This window comes from Lolium perenne, chromosome 5, assembly GCF_019359855.2.
Source record: "Lolium perenne isolate Kyuss_39 chromosome 5, Kyuss_2.0, whole genome shotgun sequence".
Classification (NCBI taxonomy): Eukaryota; Viridiplantae; Streptophyta; class Magnoliopsida; order Poales; family Poaceae; genus Lolium; species Lolium perenne.
In genome coordinates this window covers 182014750-182035677 of record NC_067248.2, presented here as the reverse complement: position 1 = coordinate 182035677, position 20928 = coordinate 182014750, and the positions used below count along the sequence as shown (strand labels likewise).

The 20928-nt window shown below is 47.6% G+C and overlaps 1 protein-coding gene across 1 annotated transcript; it reads left to right on the top strand.

The window, feature by feature from the left end:
* Positions 1-19628: 19628 nt before the first annotated feature.
* Positions 19629-20531, top strand: LOC127298086 (uncharacterized). The gene is made up of 5 exons (XM_071820994.1): positions 19629-19703; positions 19783-19893; positions 19995-20064; positions 20171-20278; positions 20370-20531. Exons 1-5 carry the CDS (start codon positions 19648-19650, stop codon positions 20529-20531), a joined length of 507 nt encoding a protein of 168 aa, XP_071677095.1. The 5' UTR covers positions 19629-19647.
* Positions 20532-20928: the final 397 nt, after the last annotated feature.

The following is a 20928-nucleotide window of genomic DNA, read 5'->3' as shown; positions in this document are numbered from 1 at the left end:
CTTAAACTTCTCGAAAGTTTCGGATTTATGTTTCATGAAATAGATATACCCATATCTACTCAGATCATCTGTGAAGGTTAGAACATAACGATAACCACCGCGCGACGCTACGCTCATTGGTCCACATACATCGGTATGTATGATTTCCAATAAGTCAGTAGCTCGCTCCATCATACCAGAAAATGGAGTCTTTGTCATTTTTCCCATTAGACATGCTTCGCATCTATCAAGTGACTCAAAATCAAGTGATTCAAGTAATCCATCAGTATGGAGTTTCTTCATGCGTTTTACTCCAATATGACCAAGGCAGCGATTGCCACATATAAGTGGAATTATCATTAAGTTTAATTCGCTTAGCCTCAATGTTAGGGATCTGCGTATCACTCCTATCGAGATCTAACGAGAAATAAGCCATTCTTTTGTGGTGCTCGACCATAAAAGATATTATTCATAAAAATAGAACAACCATTATTCTCAGACTTGAATGAATAACCGTCTTGCATTAAACAAGATCCAGATATAATGTTCATGCTCAACGCGGGTACAAAATAACAATTATTTAGGCTTAAAACTAATCCCGAAGGTAGATGTAGAGGAAGTGTGCCGACAGCGATCACATCGACTTTGGATCCATTTCCAACGCGCATCGTCACTTCATCTTTCAGTAGTCTTCGTTTATTCTTTAGTTCCTGTTTCGAGTTACAAATATGAGCAACCGAACCAGTATCAAATACCAGTACTAGAACGAGAACCGGTGAGATAAACATCTATAACATGTATATCAGATATACCTTCTTTCTTCTTCTTGACAAGGCCGCTCTTCGGATCAGCCGGATACTTGGAGCAATTACGCTTCCAGTGTCCCTTCTCCTTGCAATAATAGCACTCAGCATCAGGCTTAGGGCCGTTCTTAGGTTTCATAGGAGGCGTGGCAGCTTTCTTGCCACCCTTCTTGAATTTTCCCTTAGACTTGCCCTGTTTCTTGAAACTGGTGGTCTTGTTGACCATCAACACTTGGTGCTCTTTCTTGATCTCAATCTCAGCAGCTTTTAGCATGCCAAAGAGTTCAGGTAACTCCTTGTTCATGTTCTGCATATTGTAGTTCATCACAAAGTTCTTGTAACTTGGTGGCGGTGATTGAAGGACACGATTAATCCCCGATCTGTTAGGAATCACTATTCCCAAGTCACGGTTTCTTCGCATGCCCGGTCATGGCGAGCATGTGCTCACTAACGGAGCTGCCTTCTTCCATCATACAGTGAAGAAATGTTTCGATGCTTCATAGCATTCCACTGCCGCATGAGTCTCGAATATAGCTTTCAGCTCATTCATCAACTCATGAGGATCATGGTGCTCAAAACGTTTTTGAAGATCGGATTCCAGACTGCACAGGATGGCACACTGAACTTGAGAGTACCGAGTTTTCCGAGTTGCGTAAACAGCTTTTACTTCATCGGATTCATCTTCTGCAGGAGGGTCACCTAGCGGTGCATCAAGCACAAATTGCAGATTTCCGCCAGAGAGGAAGATCCTCACATGACGGAACCAGTCGGTGAAGTTGCTACCGTTGCTCTTAAGTTTCTCTTTCTCTAGGAACTGATTAAAATTGATTGGGGACGCCATCTCTACAACATATATTTGCAATAGTTTAGACTAAGTTTATGACAAATTGAGTTCAAATTTTAATTCAACATAATTAAAACCCTAGGTGAACTCCCACTCAAAACAATATCCCTCGCATTGTCTTAGTGATCACACGAACCAAATCCACCGCACCTATGTCCGATCATCACGAGACAAGGTGTGATTTCAATGGCGAACACTCAAAGTGTTCATCATATCAACCATATGATTCATGCTCTACCTTTCGGTATCACGTGTTCCGAGACCATGTCTGTACATGCTAGGCTCGTCAAGGCCACCTTAGTATCCGCATGTGCAAAACTGTCTTGCACCCGTTGTATGCACTTGTTGATTCTATCACACCCGATCATCACGAGATGCTTCGAAACGACAAGTCTTGGCAACGGTGCTACTAAGGATGAACACTTTATTATCTTGAGATTTTAGTGAGGGATCATCTTATAATGCTACCGTCGTGATTTAAGCAAAATAAGATGCATAAAAAGGATTAACATCACATGCAGTTCATATGTGATATGATATGGCCCTTTTGTCTTTGCGCCTTTGATCTTCATCTCCAAAGCACGGACATGATCTCCATCATCTTCGGGCATGATCTCCATCATCGTCGGCGTAGCACCAAGGTCAATGGCACCGTCTTCATGATTGTCCTCCATGTAGCAACTATTACAACTACTTTGAAATACTACTCAACATGAAATTTAAAGACAACCATAAGGCTCCTGCCGGTTGCCACAATACAATAATGATCATCTCATACATATTCATCATCACATTATGGCCATATCACATCACCAAACCCCTGCAAAAACAAGTTAGACGTCTCTAATTTGGTTTGCATATTTTACGTGGTTTAGGGTTTTCGAGAGAGATCTAATCTACCTACGAACATGAACCACAACGTTGATACTAATGTTTTCAATAGAAGAGTAAATTGAATCTTTACTATAGTAGGAGAGACAGACACCCGCAAAGCCTCTTATGCAATACAAGTTGCATGTCGAACGAGGAACAAGTCTCATGAACGCGGTCATGTAAAGTTAGTCCGAGCCGCTTCATCCCACTATGCCATAAAGATGCAAAGTACTCAAACTAAAGATAACAAGAGCATCAATGCCCACAAACCATTGTGTTCTACTCGTGCAACCATCTATGCATAGACACGGCTCTGATACCACTGTAGGATAACGTTGCATAGAAAACAAAAATTTTCCTACCGCGAACACGCAATCCAAGCCAAGATGCAATCTAGAAGACGGTAGCAACGAGAGGGTATCGAGTCTCACCCTTGAAGAGATTCCAAAGCCTACAAGAGGAGGCTCTTGTTGCTGCGGTAGACGATCACTTGCCGCTTGCAAAAGCGCGTAGAAGATCTTGATCACGATCGGTTCCGGCGCCACGAACGGGCAGCACCTCCGTACTCGGTCACACGTTCGGTTGTTGATGAAGACGACGTCCACCTCCCCGTTCCAGCGGGCAGCGGAAGTAGTAGCTCCTCTTGAATCCGACAGCACGACGGCGTGGTGTCGGTGGCGGTGTAGAAGTCCGGCGGAGCTTCGCTAAGCTACGCGGGCAATATGGAGTGGAGGAGCAAAGCTAGGGTTTGGGAGGGGGTGGCCGGCCACTCAAGGGGGGCGGCCAGCTTATGGTCTTGGGGTCGCCGGCCCCCTCCCTTGGCCCCTCATTATATAGGTGGATCCCAAGTGTTGGTGTCCAAGTCTTCGAATAAGACCCGAAACCAAAACCTTCCATAGGAGGGGGGAAACCTAGCCCAACTAGGACTCCCACCCAAAGGTGGGATTCCCACCTCCCATGTGGGGGGTGGCCGGCCCCCTATGGTGGAGTCCACTTGGGACTCCACCCCATCTAGGGCTGGCCGGCCATGGTGGTGGAGTCCCTTGTGGACTCCACCTTCCTTGGTGGTTTCTTCCGGACTTTTCTAGAACCTTCTAGAACCTTCCATAGAACCTTCCGCGACATTTTATTTCACATAAAATGACATCCTATATATGAATCTTATTCTCCGGACCATTCCGGAACTCCTCGTGATGTCCGGGATCTCATCCGGGACTCAGAACAAATATTCGAACTCCATTCCATAATTCAAGTACTACCATTTCAACATCCAACTTTAAGTGTGTCACCCTACGGTTCGAGAACTATGCGGACATGGTTGAGTACTCTCTCCGACCAATAACCAATAGCGGGATCTGGAGATCCATAATGGCTCCCACATTTTCAACGATGACTTTAGTGATCGAATGAACCATTCACATACATTACCAATTCCCTTTGTCTCGCGATATTTTACTTGTCCGAGGTTTGATCTTCGGTATCACTCTATACCTTGTTCAACCTCGTCTCCTGACAAGTACTCTTTACTCGTACCGTGGTATGTGGTCTCTTATGAACTCATTCATATGCTTGCAAGACATTAGACGACATTCCACCGAGAGGGCCCAGAGTATATCTATCCGTCATCGGGATGGACAAATCCCACTGTTGATCCATATGCCTCAACTCATACTTTCCGGATACTTAATCCCACCTTTATAGCCACCCATTTACGCAGTGGTGTTTGATGTAATCAAAGTACCTTTCCGATATAAGTGATTTACATGATCTCATGGTCATAAGGACTAGGTAACTATGTATCGAAAGCTTATAGCAAATAACTTAATGACGAGATCTTATGCTACGCTTAATTGGGTGTGTCCATTATATCATTCACACAATGACATAACCTTGTTATTAATAACATCCAATGTTCATGATTATGAAACTAATCATCCATTAATCAACAAGCTAGTTTATGAGGCATACTAGGGACTTCTTGTTTGTCTACATATCACACATGTACTAATGTTTCGGTTAATACAATTCTAGCATGATATATAAACATTTATCATAAACATAAAGATATAAATAATAACCACTTTATTATTGCCTCTAGGGCATATCTCTTTCAGGAGTATGACTTAGTCACTCCAAATTTCATGTATGCAGGAGTATGACTTAGTCACTCCAAATTTCCTGTATGCAGGAGTATGACTGAATCACTCCAAATTTCATGTATCATCAGTGCTATCTCGAGTCAATTGAATCATTCGAAAATGGACACCAAACACATCACGGGTAATATAATTCACATGATTCATTCAACAAAGTTTGGTACAATAAATTATTACACATCATTTCTTCCCTTGTGTCCCTGCTTGCTTACGATTGTGCCGTATCCATGGAGCATCCTCATCATTTAACTTAATGCTTGGGTCGGTGTTCACTTTGAAGGGCGGAATTTCAGCAAACATATTATAATCTTCTGACATGTCTGTCTTGTCCTCCACTCCCACGATGTTTCTTTTCCCTGAAAGAACAATGTGGCGCTTTGGATCATCGCATGATGTACTGATCGTTTTCTTATCTTTCCGTTTCCTCGGTTTGCTACTCATGTCCTTCACATAGAAAACCTGAGCGACATCTTTCGCTAGGACGAATGGTTCGTCAAGGTAACCAAGATTGTTGAAATCCACCATTGTCATTCCGTATTGCTGGTCCACCTTTACCCCACCTCCTGTTAGCTTGAACCATTTGCACCGGAACAAAGGGACCCTAAAGGAGGGTCCATAGTCAAGTTCCCATATCTCCTCTATGTAACCATAATATGTGACCTTTTGCCCATTCTCGGTTGCTGCATCAAAGCGGACACCACTGTTTTGGTTGGTGCTCTTTTTTATCTTGGGCGATCGTGTAAAATGTATTCCCATTTATCTCGTACCCTTGGAAAGTCGTTATAGTCGAAGATGGTGTCTTGGCCAACATGTACAGCTGATCTACAACATGATCGTCACTCATTAAATGTTTTCTCAACCAACTGCCGAAAGTCTCCATGTGGGCCTTCCTAATCCAGGATTCAGGCTTCTCAGGGTTGTCCGAGCGTAAAATATTCTTGTGTTTCTCAAAGTACGGAGCCACCAAGCTGGAATTGGTCAGAACTGTGTGGTGTGCTTCAGTCAGAGAATGGCCATCCATACATATCGTTGATTTCCTTCCGATCGTGCCTTTTCCACTTAGTCTCCCCTCGTGCCGCGATTGAGGAAGACCAATCGGCTTAAGGTCAGGAACAAAGTAAACACAAAACTCAATTACCTCCTCATTTCCATAGCCCTTGGCGATGCTTCCTTCTGGCCTAGCACGGTTACGAACATATTTCTTTAATATTCCCATGAACCTCTCGAAGGGGAACATATTGTGTAGAAATACAGGACCGAGAATGGAAATCTCATCGACAAGGTGAACCAGGAGGTGCATCATAATATTGAAGAAGGATGGCGGGAACACCAACTCGAAACTGACAAGACATTGGATCACATCGTTCTGTAACCGTGGTAGAACTTCTGGATTGATTACCTTCTGAGAGATTGCATTGAGGAATGCACATAGCTTCACAATGGCTACTCGAACATTTTCGGCAGGAGCCCCTCAAAGCAATCGGAAGCACTTGCGTCATACTCACGTGGCAGTCGTTAGACTTCAGGTTTTGGAACTTTTTCTCCGCCATGTTTATTATTCCCTTTATATTGGACGATAATCCTGACGGGACCTTCATACTGCTCGAGGCATTCAAAAGATGACCTTCTCTTCTTTGGTCGGGCGTAGCTGGCACGACCTTGAAACCGTTCCGGATGCCGGTCATCGGGGTCTTTCAAACTTTGCTGGTCCTGCCGTGCTTCCTTTGTATCATTTGACTTCCCATACACGCCCAAGAAGCTTAGGATGTTCACGCAAATATTCTTCGTAACGTGCATCACGTCGATTGCAGAGCGGACTTCTAGGACTTTCCAATATTCTAGCTCCCAGAATATAGATTTCTTCTTCCACATGGCTACGTGCCCATCAGCTCCCTTGAGCGATTGTCCGCCGGGACCCTTTCCAAAGATGACTTTCAAATCCTTGACCATATCAAATACCTCAGCACCGGTGCGTTCAAGCTTCGGCCGGTGATCTGCCTCGCCGTTGTAATGCTTGCCTTTCTTTCTTACTGGATGACCTTTCGGAAGAAATCGACGATGCCCAAGGTACACGTTCTTCTTACAATTTGGCAAATGTACACTTTCAGTCTCATGTAAGCAGTGCGTGCATGCATTGTATCCCTTATTTGATAGTCCCGAAAGGTTACTAAGAGCAGGCCAATCGTTGATGGTTACGAAAAGCAACGCTCGTAGGTCAAATTCCTCTTCTTTGTGCTCATCCCACACGGACCCCCGGTCTGCCCCACAGCTGTAAAAGTTCATCAACTAATGGCCTTAGGTACACATCGATGTCGTTGCCGGGTTGCTTCGGACCTTGGATGAGCACTGGCATCATAATGAACTTCCGCTTCATGCACAACCAAGGAGGAAGGTTGTAGATGCATAGAGTCACGGGCCAGGTACTATGGCTGGAGCTCTGCTCGCCAAAAGGATTCATGCCATCCGTACTTAGACCAAATCTTATGTTCCTTGCGTCAGCTGCAAAATCTTTGAACTCTCTGTCGATCTTTCTCCATTGCGTTCCATCTGCGGGGTATCTCAACTCCCCGTCCGACTTACGGTCCTCTTTGTGCCATCGCAACAACTTGGCATGCTCTTTGTTCCTGAACAGACGTTTCAACCGTGGTATTATAGGAGCATACCACATCACCTTGGCGGGAACCCTCTTCCTGGGTTTCTGGCCCTCAACATCGTCACCAGGGTCATCACCTCTGATCTTATAACGCAATGCAGTGCATACCGGGCATTCATTCAAATTCTCGTATTCACCGCGGTAGAGGATGCGATCGTTGATGCATGCATGTATCTTCAGTAACCTCTAAACCTAGAGGGCAGACAACCTTCTTTGCTTCGTACGTAGTGGCGGGCAACTCGTTATTCTTTGGAAACATATTCTTCAACATTTTCAGCAAGTTTTCAAATGCCGAGTCAGCTACACCTGCCTGTGCCTTCCATTTCAGCAAATCCAGTGTGCAGCCCAGCTTTTTCAGACCATCATCGCATCCGGGGTACAGCGCCTTCCTGTGATCCTCTAACATGCAATCCAAATTCTCCCTCTCTTTTTCAGTTTCGCAGCGTCTCCGTGCATCAGCAATGGTCCGACCAAGATCATCAACGGGATCATCACGTGCCTCTTCTTCACCTTCCCCTTCACCTTCAGCATCCTCCATGAAAGTATCACCGAAATGAGCAAGATAGCTTTCATCGATGAAATCATCCCCTTCTTCATCTTCTTCCATTATAACCCCTCTTTCTCCATGCTTGGTCCAACAATTATAGCTTGGCATGAAACCGTGCCGAAGCAGGTGCATGTGAACATCTCTTGAGGAAGAGTAACCCTTCCGATTCTTACGGTTAACACATGGATGAGATAACAAAACCCCCACAGCTTGTTCGCATTAGCCACTACGAGGAAATCTTTCAAACCCGTACTGAACTCGCCGGAGAGTCGGTTACCGTACATCCATTGTCGATTCATCTGCATTATTATAATATAAAATATATAATTAACCATCATGCATTTGTTAAACTAACTAGCTACAAACAATATAAATTAAACAATGAACTACACACACATGCATATTTTATCAACGACACATCAAAGGTTCAAGTTGCTAACCGCGATCGAGGAGGAAAAAATAAATGAGAAAGCTCAAGTGTGGCTCCAACACTTCATATCATGTTTGTTTCATGCTCTTGGGGCATTTCATCAAACACCTTATGTGCATAAGAGGAACCAAAAGCAAACCTAACACCCACTTGTGAAGTTTGTGAAGAGAATGGCTCCAAATAGCTAAGTGTTGGCTGCTGGATGGGTATATATAGGGGGGGGGGGGCTTTAGTCCCGGTTGGCCTGGCCAACCGCGACTAAAGGCGTTGGCGACTAAAGGCCTTCGGGCACCTTTAGTCGCGGTTGGCCTGGCCAACCGCGACTAAAGCCCCCCACGTGCACCGGCTGGCCACCGAGCGCCCTGGGCCCAGGCCTTTGGTCGCGGTTCGCCTCCCGAACCGCGACTAAAGGTCCCATTAGTCGCGGTTCCTACAGCTTCGCGACTTATGGGGCTCACCGGAAGCCTGTTTTTCTACCAGTGTCGGGTACTCACCGCTAGTACTGATGTGCCGGTTCACCATGATCGACTTCAGCAGTAAAATTCCATGTAGTGCTTGCCACACAAACGTTTTAACTTTGCTAGGAATCTTTAACTTGCATAGAGCTTTCCATACAGTATTATTAGCAGCTGAACCTGGGATAGCTAATTGAGCTAACCTCGGGCCAAATTTATTTTTCCACTGCAAGTGATAAGTCGACCTGACCGTGAACCGTCCATGTTTAGTATAATTCCAGGAGATGAAATCATCAAATCCATGAGTGTTGAGGGGAATTTGAAGGATGTGATTGCGTCAACTGTGTAGAATCACTAGTGGAGAAGAGGCCTTTGGACCCAAGCAAATGACCCACTGCTGAACCAAACCGGGTCCAATGCCCCCATTGGACCCGGTTCGTTTCTGCCCAGGACGACCCCACCCGCTGGCGCCTGTCCTGTAGCGGCCTTTGGACCCGGTTTGTTATACAAACCGGGACCAAAGGGTCCACCCGCAGGGCGCGGCAGGCCGTGTCAGCCTGGGGAACCCTTTAGTCCCGGTTTGTATGACAAACCGGGTCCAAAGGCCCCCCTCTGGCTATATAACCTTGCCCTTGCCCAAGTGTGAGCCACACTTAGCCATTTTTTCACTATCTTCACAAGAGGGTGTATTGCTCTCCTCTCTTCTTCACATGCACAAGAGGTGTTTGATGAAATGCTTAAGAGGATTTGCTACTTGAGTTTAGACAAATCAAGCCACACTTAACTTGCTTTTTTCTTCTTCATCGAGGTTAACAACTTTATCCTTTTCATCTGCAATTGATAAAATGCATGTGTATATATACATCGTGATGTTCTGTAATGGTTTTGATCAGCTTAATTATATCATGCAGATGAATCGGCAATGGATGTACATTGACCGACGGTTTGACGAGTTCACTGCGGGCCTGGATAATTTTATGGCCGTGGCGGAGGCAAACAAACATGGTGGCTTCATGTATTGTCCATGTGTGGACTGCAAGAATACCGTAAATTACGCTCGCTCGAGTCTCATTCACAGCCACCTTCTGCGATCCGGTTTCATGCCCAGTTACTATTGTTGGACCAAGCACGGAGAAAGAGGGGTTATGATGGAAGACAATGACGAAGAGGAAGAGGATGATGACGGTTATCCCAATTTCCCTGAATACGATGATACTGCAGAAGGCAATGAAGACAATGAAGTAGAAGATCAAGAGGCACCAGATGAGCCTGCTGATGATGATCTTGGCCGGGCCATTGCTGATGCAAGGAGAGAATGTGAAACTGAAAAGGAAAGGTTGGCCTTCGACAAGATGATAGAAGATCACAACAAATTGTTATACCCAACTTGCGAAGATGGCCATAAAAAGCTAGGCAGCACACTGGAATTGTTGCAATGGAAGGCAGAGAACGGTGTCACTGACTCAGGATTTGGAAAGTTGCTGACAATAATTAAGAGGAAGCTTCCAAGGGGTAACGAATTGCCCGCCAGTACGTACGAAGCGAAGAAGATTGTCTGCCCTCTAGGATTAGATGTGCAAAAGATACATGCATGCATTAATGACTGCATCCTCTACCGCGATGAGTACGAGAATTTGGATGCATGTCCGGTGTGCACTGCATTGCGGTATAAGATCAGACGAGATGACCCTGGTGATGTTGAGGGCGAGCGCCCCAGGAAGAGGGTTCCTGCCAAGGTTATGTGGTATGCTCCTATAATACCACGGCTGAAACGCTTGTTCAGAAATAAAGAGCATGCTAGGTTGTTGCGATGGCACAAAGAAGACCGTAAGAAAGACGTGATGTTGAGGCACCCTGCTGATGGCTCCCAATGGAGAAAAATCGATAGAGAGTTCCCAAACTTTGCACAGGATGCAAGGAACTTACGGTTTGGTCTCAGTACAGATGGCATGAATCCTTTTGGAGAGCAGAGCTGCAGCCATAGCACCTGGCATGTGACTCTTTGTATATATAACCTTCCTCCTTGGTTGTGCATGAAGCGGAAGTTCATTATGATGCCAGTGCTCATACAAGGCCCGAAGCAACCCGGGAACGACATTGATGTGTACCTGAAGCCATTAGTCGAAGAACTTCTACAGCTGTGGTCCCTAGCAGGTGTACGTGTGTGGGACGAGCACAAGCAGGAGGAATTTGACCTAAGAGCGATGCTTTTCGTAACCATCAATGACTGGCCTGCTCTTGGTAACATTTCAGGACAGTCAAACAAGGGATACAATGCATGCACACACTGTTTACATGAGCTCGAAGGTGATTATTTGGAAAAAGGTCAGAAGGTCGTGTGCACAGGGCATCGTCGATTTCTTAGGCTTACCCATCCCGTAAGAAAGAAAGGCAAGCATTACAACGGTGAGGCTGATCACCGGAGGAAGCCTCCCCATCGTGATGGTGTTGATATATTTGGTATGGTCAAGGATCTAGATGTAATATTTGGAAAGGGTCCTGGCGGACGATGCATTCCGAATGATGATGCCGGACACGCGCCCATGTGGAAGAATAAATCTATATTTTGGTATCTACCCTATTGGGAAGTCTTAGAGGTCCGCTCTTCAATCGATGTGATGCACGTGACGAAGAATCTTTGCGTGAACCTGCTAGGCTTTCTGGGTGTGTACGGGAAGACAAAAGATACACCGAAGCACGGGAGGACCAGCAACGTTGGAAAGACCCCAAAAAGCTGCATGAGAGAGTTAAAGGACGTCATTTATCCAGCTACGCTCTTACAAAAGCAGAGAAGGAAATATTTTTGAATGTCTTAGCAGTATCAAGGTCCCGTCCGCTTCTCCTCCAATATAAAGGGAATAATAAATATGGAGAAGAAAACATTCCAGAACTTGAAGTCTCATGACTGTCACGTGATAATGACACGATTGCTTCCGATTGCATTGAGGGGCTTCTACCGGAAAATGTTTGACTGCCCATTGTGAAGCTATGTGCATTCCTCAATGCAATTTCTCGAAGGTAATAAATCCAGAAATTCTACCGAGGTTGCAGTAATGATGTGGTCCAATGTCTCGTTAGTTTTGAGTTGGTGTTCCCACCATCCTTCTTCAATATTATGACACATCTCCTCGTTCACCTGGTCGATGAGATTTCCATTCTCGGTCCTGTGTTTCTACACAATATGTTCCCCTTCGAGAGGTTCATGGGAGTCTTGAAGAAATATGTTCATAACCGTGCTAGGCCGAAGGAAGCATCTCCAAGGGCTATGGAACGAGAGGAGGTCATTGAATTCTGTGTTGACTTTATTCCTAACCTTAAGCCGATTGGTGTTCCTGAATCGCGGCATGAAGGGAGACTAAGTGGAAAAGGCACGCTAGGAAGGAAATCAATGATATGTAGGGACGGGATTTCTTTGACTCAAGCACACTACACGAGTCCTACAAAGTTCCACCTTGGTGGCTCCATATATCGGTGACCACAAGAACTTTCTACGCTCCCGAACCCGGGGCGATCGAACGATTGGATTAGACGTGAACACATGTCGACTTTCGGCGGTTGGTTGCAAAAACATCTCCTGAATAACAAACATATTGAAGATCAGTTGTACTTGCTGGCCCGGACACCATCTTCGATCGTAGTGACTTTCCAAGGGTATGAGATAAATGGGAATACATTTTACACGATCGCCCAAGATAAAAAGAGCACCAACCAAAACAGTGGTGTCCGCTTTGATGCAATAATGAATGAAGGCCCAAATGACACATATTATGGTTACATAGAGGATATATGGGAACTTGAGTATGGACCTTCTTTTAAGGTCCCTTTGTTTAGGTGCAAATGGGTCAACAAAACAGGAGGCGGGGTTCCGGTAGACAAGTTGTATGGAATGCCTACAGGGGGTCTCAACAATCTTGGGTATAGAGACGAACCATTCGTCCTAGCCAAGGATGTGGCCCAGGTTTTCTATGTGAAGGATATGTCTACCAAACCAAGAAAAAGGAAACATAAGGAAACAAATACATCAAACGATGAGCCAAAGCGCCACATAGTTCTTTACGGAAAAAGAAACATCGTGGGAGTGGAGGACAAGACAGACATGTCGAAGATTATAATCAGTTTGATGAAATTCCACCCTTCAGAGTGAACATTGATCCAAGCATCAAGTTAAATGATGAAGATGCTCCATGGTTACGGCCGAAGAAGATTAATTAAATGATGAAGATGCTCCATCATCAAGTTAATTGAAGAATGTTCATGGCACAAATGAGTATCTCAACATGGCAATCAATTTCCCATTTATTTTTGTGTAATCATGTAACTGTATGTAAGATATTAAAAGTGGAGATGCGCCACGGGAGATTTCCCAAACCTTTCCCCAACAACCGTTAGATGAGATGTAGTCGTTCAGGGGCTTGGCAAGGCGTATCGATGCTCCTTTTATAGGCACGGCACCTCTTCTACTTTGTCTTGTTCCTTCGACAGGGCGTCGTGCGCTACATGCTTTATCTCATCGAGCAGTGCGTCCACCCATGCGTTCTTATCCTGCCGACATCTTTAGTCCCGGTTGTACCCACCAGCCGGGACTAAAGGTTACCCACACATCCTTATCCCACCGACAGTTTTGTTAGATGACACAAAAAAGGATCTTTAGTCCCGGTTGTACCCACCAGCCGGGACTAAAGGTTACCCACACGTCCTTATCCCACCGACAGTTTTTGGCGCCACTGCGTTCCCGCCTATTTTTCTTCCCGCGCTTTCCACTGCTTCCCGCCTCCGTCCTCCCACCATTTTTTCACTATATATATGTTGGCTTGGCCTCCATTTACATATCACATCTAGACTCATATCTGCAAACCTCATCACCAGGTCACATGGCTTCCATCGTATCTCTAACCCTCCGGGAGGCGGAGGCGCTTTGCGCGTCGAACTACCCCTGCCCGCCGGGCTACCGCGTCCCTACCGGCTGGTTGCTGAGCGTCGGAGGGGTACCGGTCCCTCAGTCCCAGCCCACGCGTGCTCTCCCGCCGAGGTTTGACTACCGCGACCCCGATGCCAGCAACGATGATGACGGCGACTACGACGACTACAGTGGCGAGTACTATAGGGCTAGGCACGAGTATGACTGAATGACTCGAACAGTCGAATCTGGCCATGTATCTTAATTAATTTTCAGTTGAGCTAGGCACGAGTACTATAGGGCTAGGCACGAGTACTATCTGGCCATGTATCTTAATTAATTTTCAGTTGAGTTCTGTACTTTAAGTCCACATGTAATCTGGCGGGAAACTTTTCTCATCATCAGCGTCTGCCACAACGACTTTATTGAAAATACAATAAAATAGATAAACAACTAGTCTAGTCGATCTACTCGTCGTCGGAGGTTGTCTCGGTCCAAATGTCGTCCCACCGAGGGTCGTTGTCGGCCCAAGTTGTATTCGGGTTATCGAGCTCGAACACGGCGACGGCCCGACGATGGCGCCTGTTGGACCTGCGTTGTGCCCGGAGGTCAGCGAAGAACGCGGCGGTGTTGTCGACGTCGTTGGGGAACTGCGCCCTCCACTGGCGCATCAACTCCTCGTCGTGCTCGGCGATTGCGATCCGGCGCTGCACCTGGCGGTGGCGGCGACGGTCCTCGTCGTCGACGAGGCACGGCGTCGGCGCGAGGAACTCCGCCTCCTCTAGCGATTCGACGTCTGGGAAGTTCATGTCGCACCGTGGCCGCCGAAATCGCCATGCGGCCGCGTCGTAAGCGCGCGCCGCCAGCTCCGGGGTGTTGTACGTGCCGAGGGTGAGCCGGAAGCCACCGGCACGCATCTCGGCGTAGAACCTACCGTTCGGCCGCGCTCGGACGCCACGGAAACCGGACGAGCCGCGACGGCGCGGCGGCATCCGGCGACGAATGAACGGAGGCGACGGCGACGTGTGGTTCCGCGCGCACGCGGCGCTTTATAGCACAGCGACGCGGCAAGTTTGGCGACAGGTGGCGCGGGGAAGCGGCGGGGCGTGGCACGTGGAAGCGGCGGCGACAGGTGGCGCGGGGAAGCGGCGGGGCGTGGCACGACGAATGAACGGAGGCGGTGCCGACGGTGGCCAGTACACGGCGGTGGCGGTGGTGGGCAGGCGGTGGCGGTGGCGACAGTGGCCACTACACGGCGGTGACGGTGGTGGCCAGGCGGTGGCGGTGCGGTGGCTTTTTTTCATTTGAAATAAGGCGGGAATGAAATTTTTAAAAAAAATTGGCCTTTGGACCCGGTTTGTATTACAAACCAGGACTAAAGGCCTTTTTTGCGCGCGCAGCGAAAACGCAGCAAAAAAGACCTTTAGTCCCGGTTTGTTTTACAAACCGGGTCCAAAGTCTTTGGGCCCGGTTTGTAAACGCACCGGGTCCAAAGGGGGGCACTATAACTGTCGCCCCTTCGTCTCCGCGGACATCAATCCCGCGGAGACGAAGGCAAACGACGCCGCCAGGCTGCCGCCGTGCCGCGCCGCCGCCGTTCGCCGCCGCCGTGCACCGCCGCCCTCCACGCGCGTGCGCCGCCGCCCTCCGTTCGCCCGCGCGCGCTCACGCGCCCGAGCCGCCGTTCGGCCGTGCGCCGCCGCCGTCGCCTCCACGCCGCGCCGCCCGCCTCCTCTCCGCCGGCCGCCACCGCGCCTACGCCCCCGCCACCGCGCCTCCTCCTCGGCCGCCTCCTCCTCGACAGCCGCCCGCCTCCTCTCCGCCGGCCGGCAAAGGTGAGCCCGGCCCCCCGGCCACACCCCCTTTTTTTTTTTGTTTCTTATCAAATTTGACATATTAGATATATATTAGATGTATCAAATTTGTTAGTATAGTTGTTAATTAATTAGTATAGTTGTTAGTATATAGTTGTTAGTATATTGTTAGTATAGTTAATTCGAAAAAAATGTTATATAGAAAATAGTGAAATTTATATATGATTTGTTAGTATAGTTGTTAATTAGTATAGTTGTTAGTATATATTGTTAGTATATAGAGTATAGTTAATTAGTATAGTCGGCGCCCCTCAAACGGGTAGTGCCGGCGCTCTCAAATGGTAGTGCCGGCGCTCTCAAACGGTAGTGCCGGCGCTCGATCCTCAAACGGTAGTGCCGGCGCCCCTCAAACGGTAGTGCCGGCGCTCTCAAACGGTAGTGCCGGCGCCCCTCAAACGGTAGTGCAGTCACCACTCAAACGGTAGTGCCGACGCCCTCAAACGGTAGTGCCGGCGCCCCTCAACGGTAGTGCCGGCGCCCCTCAAACGGCAGTGCCGGCGCCCCTCAAACGGTAGTACCGGCGCTGACTAAATAGAGTAGTGCCGGCGCCGACTAAATAGTGCCGACGCCCACTAACATAAAAGTAGTAAAGTTATTTTTTAATTTATGTTAACGTTGGTACATATATATATGATTTGTTTTCGTAGCTACGATGCCGCGACAGCGACAGCCGGCGGGCCGTGGTCTGACTCTCACCGAGGAGATGGAGCAGATGGGGGAGGTCCGGGACTGGGCTCCGCCGGGGTGGCACTGGGAGGTCTTAGCGTCCGGGTCGCGCACCTTGGTGCGGAATCCGGGTCCCGTTGTCGACCCGGATATTCTTTGGTGGAGGTCTTATGGGCCACGGTCGTTTCAGAGGGAGCCGGCCCCGCGGAGGAGGTAGCTCAGCGCATTGAAGCGGAGGACCAGCACGTTCGCCGTTACATGTACGCGTTAGACAACATGTATAGGACCGGATGGAGCGTTATGCGGGGATCTCATGTTAGCTATGCTCCCGTTGTTGTTCCGTGGCTTTGGGGGCACACCCCGCGCGGCTCCGGACCCGGTCGGGGCCCTCTAGGACCCGGTCTGCGCGGTTGCGTGGTTGTTGTAGTGATTGATATGTATTAGGGTTAAATAAACATGAACCCGATCTATGTATGCATGTAACTGCGATGTCTGCTTTCAGCACTATATTATCGATCCTTAGTTAAGAACTACACATATGTAACTCCATTTTCAGTTTTCTGCATTATCCTTAATTTGATCATATGATGGTTCCTATGTATAGCTTGCAGGTCGTTGTAGAAAGCATGGAGAGAGATGAAATTCAAGAAAATTTCATGGAGGAACTCATAGCAAACGGTACTCTGGATGATCGCGACGACGACGTTATTCCAGATGATGGCGGTGACGATGTCACCGCAACTTATTTGAATGACTCCGGTGAGGGAGCGGAGGATATTGAGGAAGAAGATCCTAGTGGCGCCGGTGAGGAACAAGATCATCATAATGGCTCCCGAACTGTAGTTATCACCGAGGTATATAAATTAATTAAGCCGCTGTTGATCGACTAGATGCATTAACTAATGAAATTGTACTGACTATGAACTATTTCTTTTTTAGCCCTCCGGATCGAGCACTTCTTCTGTAAAGTCGAGGAAGCGAGGCCCGGCCAAAAAGTTGGATGACGGTGTTAGGCACGACATCACCCACATCGAGAAGGATGGTAAACCGATTGCTCCAGAGAAAGGTGCAAAGGCATTTATAGCTCAATGCGGAGTGCTTGTTAGGGACCACATCCCGATCACCGTTCGAGAATGGCACAAGCCGAAGGGACTAGTGCTGTCTGCAGAGGAAGAAGCTCAAGGTCTTTATATCGATGATGTAGCCAAAAACAGCATTATGAACAAGCTCATGGCACATTTCAACATAGTACCCGAAGAGGGGGGTGACGCTGAGAAGGCCAAGATGGAGCAGGCCCTCCGCGAGTTTGGCAAGAAGAAGATGGCCGAACTATTCAAGAGCCACAAAAAAAGATTGCGCCGCCTTATCAAGTTAAAGAAGACTCCGGACAGTGAGAAGGTAAAAAATCACTGGGACGAATTCGTGAAGTACAGCACGGAGTCAGAAGAATTTTTGAGAAGGTCGGAAATAAATAAGGCAAATGCTGCGTTGAAGCTATATCACCAAATTCTGGGTCCAGGTGGATACAGGGCTAACCGTCCTAAGTGGGAGGCAGCTGAGGCGGAACCGACCGATAAAGGGATCAGATTAGGGACACACGGTTGGATCGAACGGTGCAAGGAGTGGTTCTACGGGATTGGGGGAACGTTGGATCCGTAAACAGGGAAGTGCATCTATAAGAAAGCTCATCTGAAGGTTCCCATTGATGCCCTGGAAAAGGCACATAGGGACGTGGAGGTGGGGTTGTTCCAGCCCGAAAGAGAGAACGATGAGCTGACACGCGCCCTTGGGAACAAAGAACACGGCGGACGAACACGAGGCACAGCAGGCTCCGTTCCGTGGAAGTATGGCTTTCCTGCGGAAAGGAAGAGATTTCGATAAAAGCCATGAGAGGAGGAAGGCAAGGGAAACAGACCGCCTGGCTAACTTAGAGGAGGGTATGAGCACCATGCAAGCCCAATTAACCATGGTAACCCAAGTACTTACATCTCGGATGGCTCGGGGGCAGGCTGCAGATCTGCCTTTGCTCAATGCCATCGCCCCGCTGCAATCTCAACCACACCGGAAAAGCAGCGTGGCTTCCTCTCAGCAGGTGGATAATGATGATGATGACCAGGTGGTCGAGCCTCCTCGCTACCCCCCCGTGGATGATCTCACTGAGAGCCGTCCTTGTGAGCTGCATGTTAAAGTTTTCAACCTATCCTTCAAGGCGGCGGTCGGCATCCTCTTACCTACAAGGTCTTACCATTGCCGTCCGGTCCAAGACGACTTTGATGTTGTGATGGTGGATGAAGTGTTGAGAGAGTATGAGGGGTTGGTGCTTGAGCACCCTGCAGGTGAAGATGGGGAAATCAAAGAACTGGGAGAAGCCCGTAGAACCACCGTGCAATGGCGGAAGGAGAACATTGTGTTTCCAGGTGAGAAGCCAACAAGCAGGCCACCTCCGCCTCCTCCGCCACCTCAGTCTCCTCCGCGTGATGATTCTCCTCTGCGCGATGATGATTCCCCTATCCATGACCAGTCTCCTCCGCGTGAAAATACTCCGCCGCCTCCTCCTCCTCGTCAGGAGACTCCGCCGCTTCCACCTAAGCAAAAGAGGAAGCGGTCCGCGGCACCTCCTACAGCTCCGAAGAGATCATCAACTCCAATGAGGGAACAGACTCCAGAGTTGTTGCCACATGAGCAGACTGAAGAGCAAAAGGCGTTTCTTGCAACTGCGCCGAAGAAGATGTTTATTCCACCGCAGACAGTGAAGCACTTTGCCGAGACGAGAATGAAGAGACCTGAGCTGAGAGCTGATTATGACCGCTCTCTTGGACAGTCCTCTAGAGCGATGAAAGAAGCAAAAAAAGTCGCCCAGCTTGGACAGCAGGACATTCAGGCCGCACCCCACTTCATCGTGGAGCCATATCATGATCCAGAGACGGCATCGATGATCGAACGGGCGGCTAGAGCTCAGGGAGCATCAGTTGAGTACGAAGATTACTATCCAACGGCTCAAGTGGTAAACAAGTATAGATACGGATCTGATCTCGTCAAACCTGGCGAGCTCACGCGTCTAGGGACTCAGATGCGAAGGTTGCATGACTGGTACCTGAAAGCCTGTCGAAGATGTGAAAGCTACATCACGGTGTATCTTAGAGATGAGCATTACTTCCGGGGGGAAGACGAGATAAACCTTGAGTTAGAAGAACTGTTTGATTATTCAATCAAGACGCCCTCGACAAAGCTGTCATCGGTTGCTACTGCCTGTAAGTGATTTATTTGTGTAATTAAGTTTGTAGCTCATTCATTTGCACTAACAATTATCCTCATTATATTCTTTGTGTACGCTATACATTTAATTATGCAGAATGAAGAAGCTGGAATACAAAAGAGGTAAGCTCCTACCGCTGGGGTTCATAGACCCAAACACAGTTCATGAAGTTACGGTTCGACGGTACCCCAAGGACACAGAGGACAACATCGTAATGTTTTTAGAGAAGCAAGCAGACAAAGAGGATATATTCTTTCCCTACAACTTCAAGTGAGTGTTATATATAACATACATTATGCTTGTGCACCTTCCACTTTATTCTCGTAATCACTGAGCTATGCTTGTGCAGTTTCCATTTTATTCTCCTAATCATTGATCTTCACCTTGGAGTCGTAAACGTCATGGACTCGAAACGTACAGAATATGCGGAATGGGCGGACATGGCTGCCATCCTCCAGAGGTAGTTTCAATCAATTTCGTATTGGCATCTTCATCTGCTCTAATTCGAAGATATCATCAACTAATCAATTACTCATTTACTCATTATTTTTTGCCGGGCAGGGCTTGGAAACGGTTCATCAATACTGTTCCGGGTGAATGGAAACCGGAGCTTACATTTAGAGATTACCCTGTAAGTAGTACTATATATATAGCTATGTCCGTGAAACTTTATATATGATATTTACTTTCAATACGATGCTTGATTATTAGTTTGATCGAACTATTTTTTCGTAAAGTGTATGAGGCAGGAAAAAGGGAATAACTTATGTGGATACTACGTCTGCACCTTCATGCGTGACATGTCCTGTCCCAAGGGTGGGGATGCCCAAATACACCACACTCGTGTACGATAACAAATTTTCACAATTAATCTTAATTAGTACCATCTATTGTATTGAGTTCCATTCATATATTGATCTCCTTTTTTAAATATAGATGACACGCCTGCGGGACACTCTCATAACAGCGGATCAAATAAAAGCAATTCAAGAGGAAATCGCGGGATTCTTTATTACCGAGGTCCTTACCCCAGGTGGAGAGCACTATCGGAAGATCGTGACGGCGGAGGATATTCGTTCAGGAAAAGTTGTATTGTAAATATGCATGGATTACGTGTACTGTGTTGACTATGTCGTGTACTGTTGACGATGTCTATATATATTCATGACGATTTTTTGTGGTTTCTTGAATGATATATATATGCATTGCTGAAACTCTGCCGCGGCAAGGGAAACAGACTGTTTCTCTGCCGCGGCAGAGAAACGCTGGTACAGCCCAAATCTGTGCCGCGGCAGATAAATAGCAATTCTCTGCCGCGGCAGAGAAACATAGGCCCGGTTCGTACCACGAACCGGGACCAAAGCCCTTCCAGCGCGAGCTCCCTGGTCGCACCACGTGTTGAGGCCTTTAGGCCCGGTTTATCTTTGAACCGGGACTAAAGGGTACCCCCTTTAGTCCCGCCTAGTTGGTCCCGGTTCAGGAACCGGGTCTAAAG

Bases quoted from the DNA above. Each gene is read 5' to 3' on its own strand.
- LOC127298086 (XM_071820994.1), top strand. From the start codon at position 19,648: ATGTTTTTAGAGAAGCAAGCAGACAAAGAGGATATATTCTTTCCCTAC. The intron at 19,894-19,994 runs GTAGTTTCAATC...TTTGCCGGGCAG, and splicing joins ATGGCTGCCATCCTCCAGAG to GGCTTGGAAACGGTTCATCA. The intron at 20,279-20,369 runs GTACGATAACAA...TTTTAAATATAG, and splicing joins CCCAAATACACCACACTCGT to ATGACACGCCTGCGGGACAC.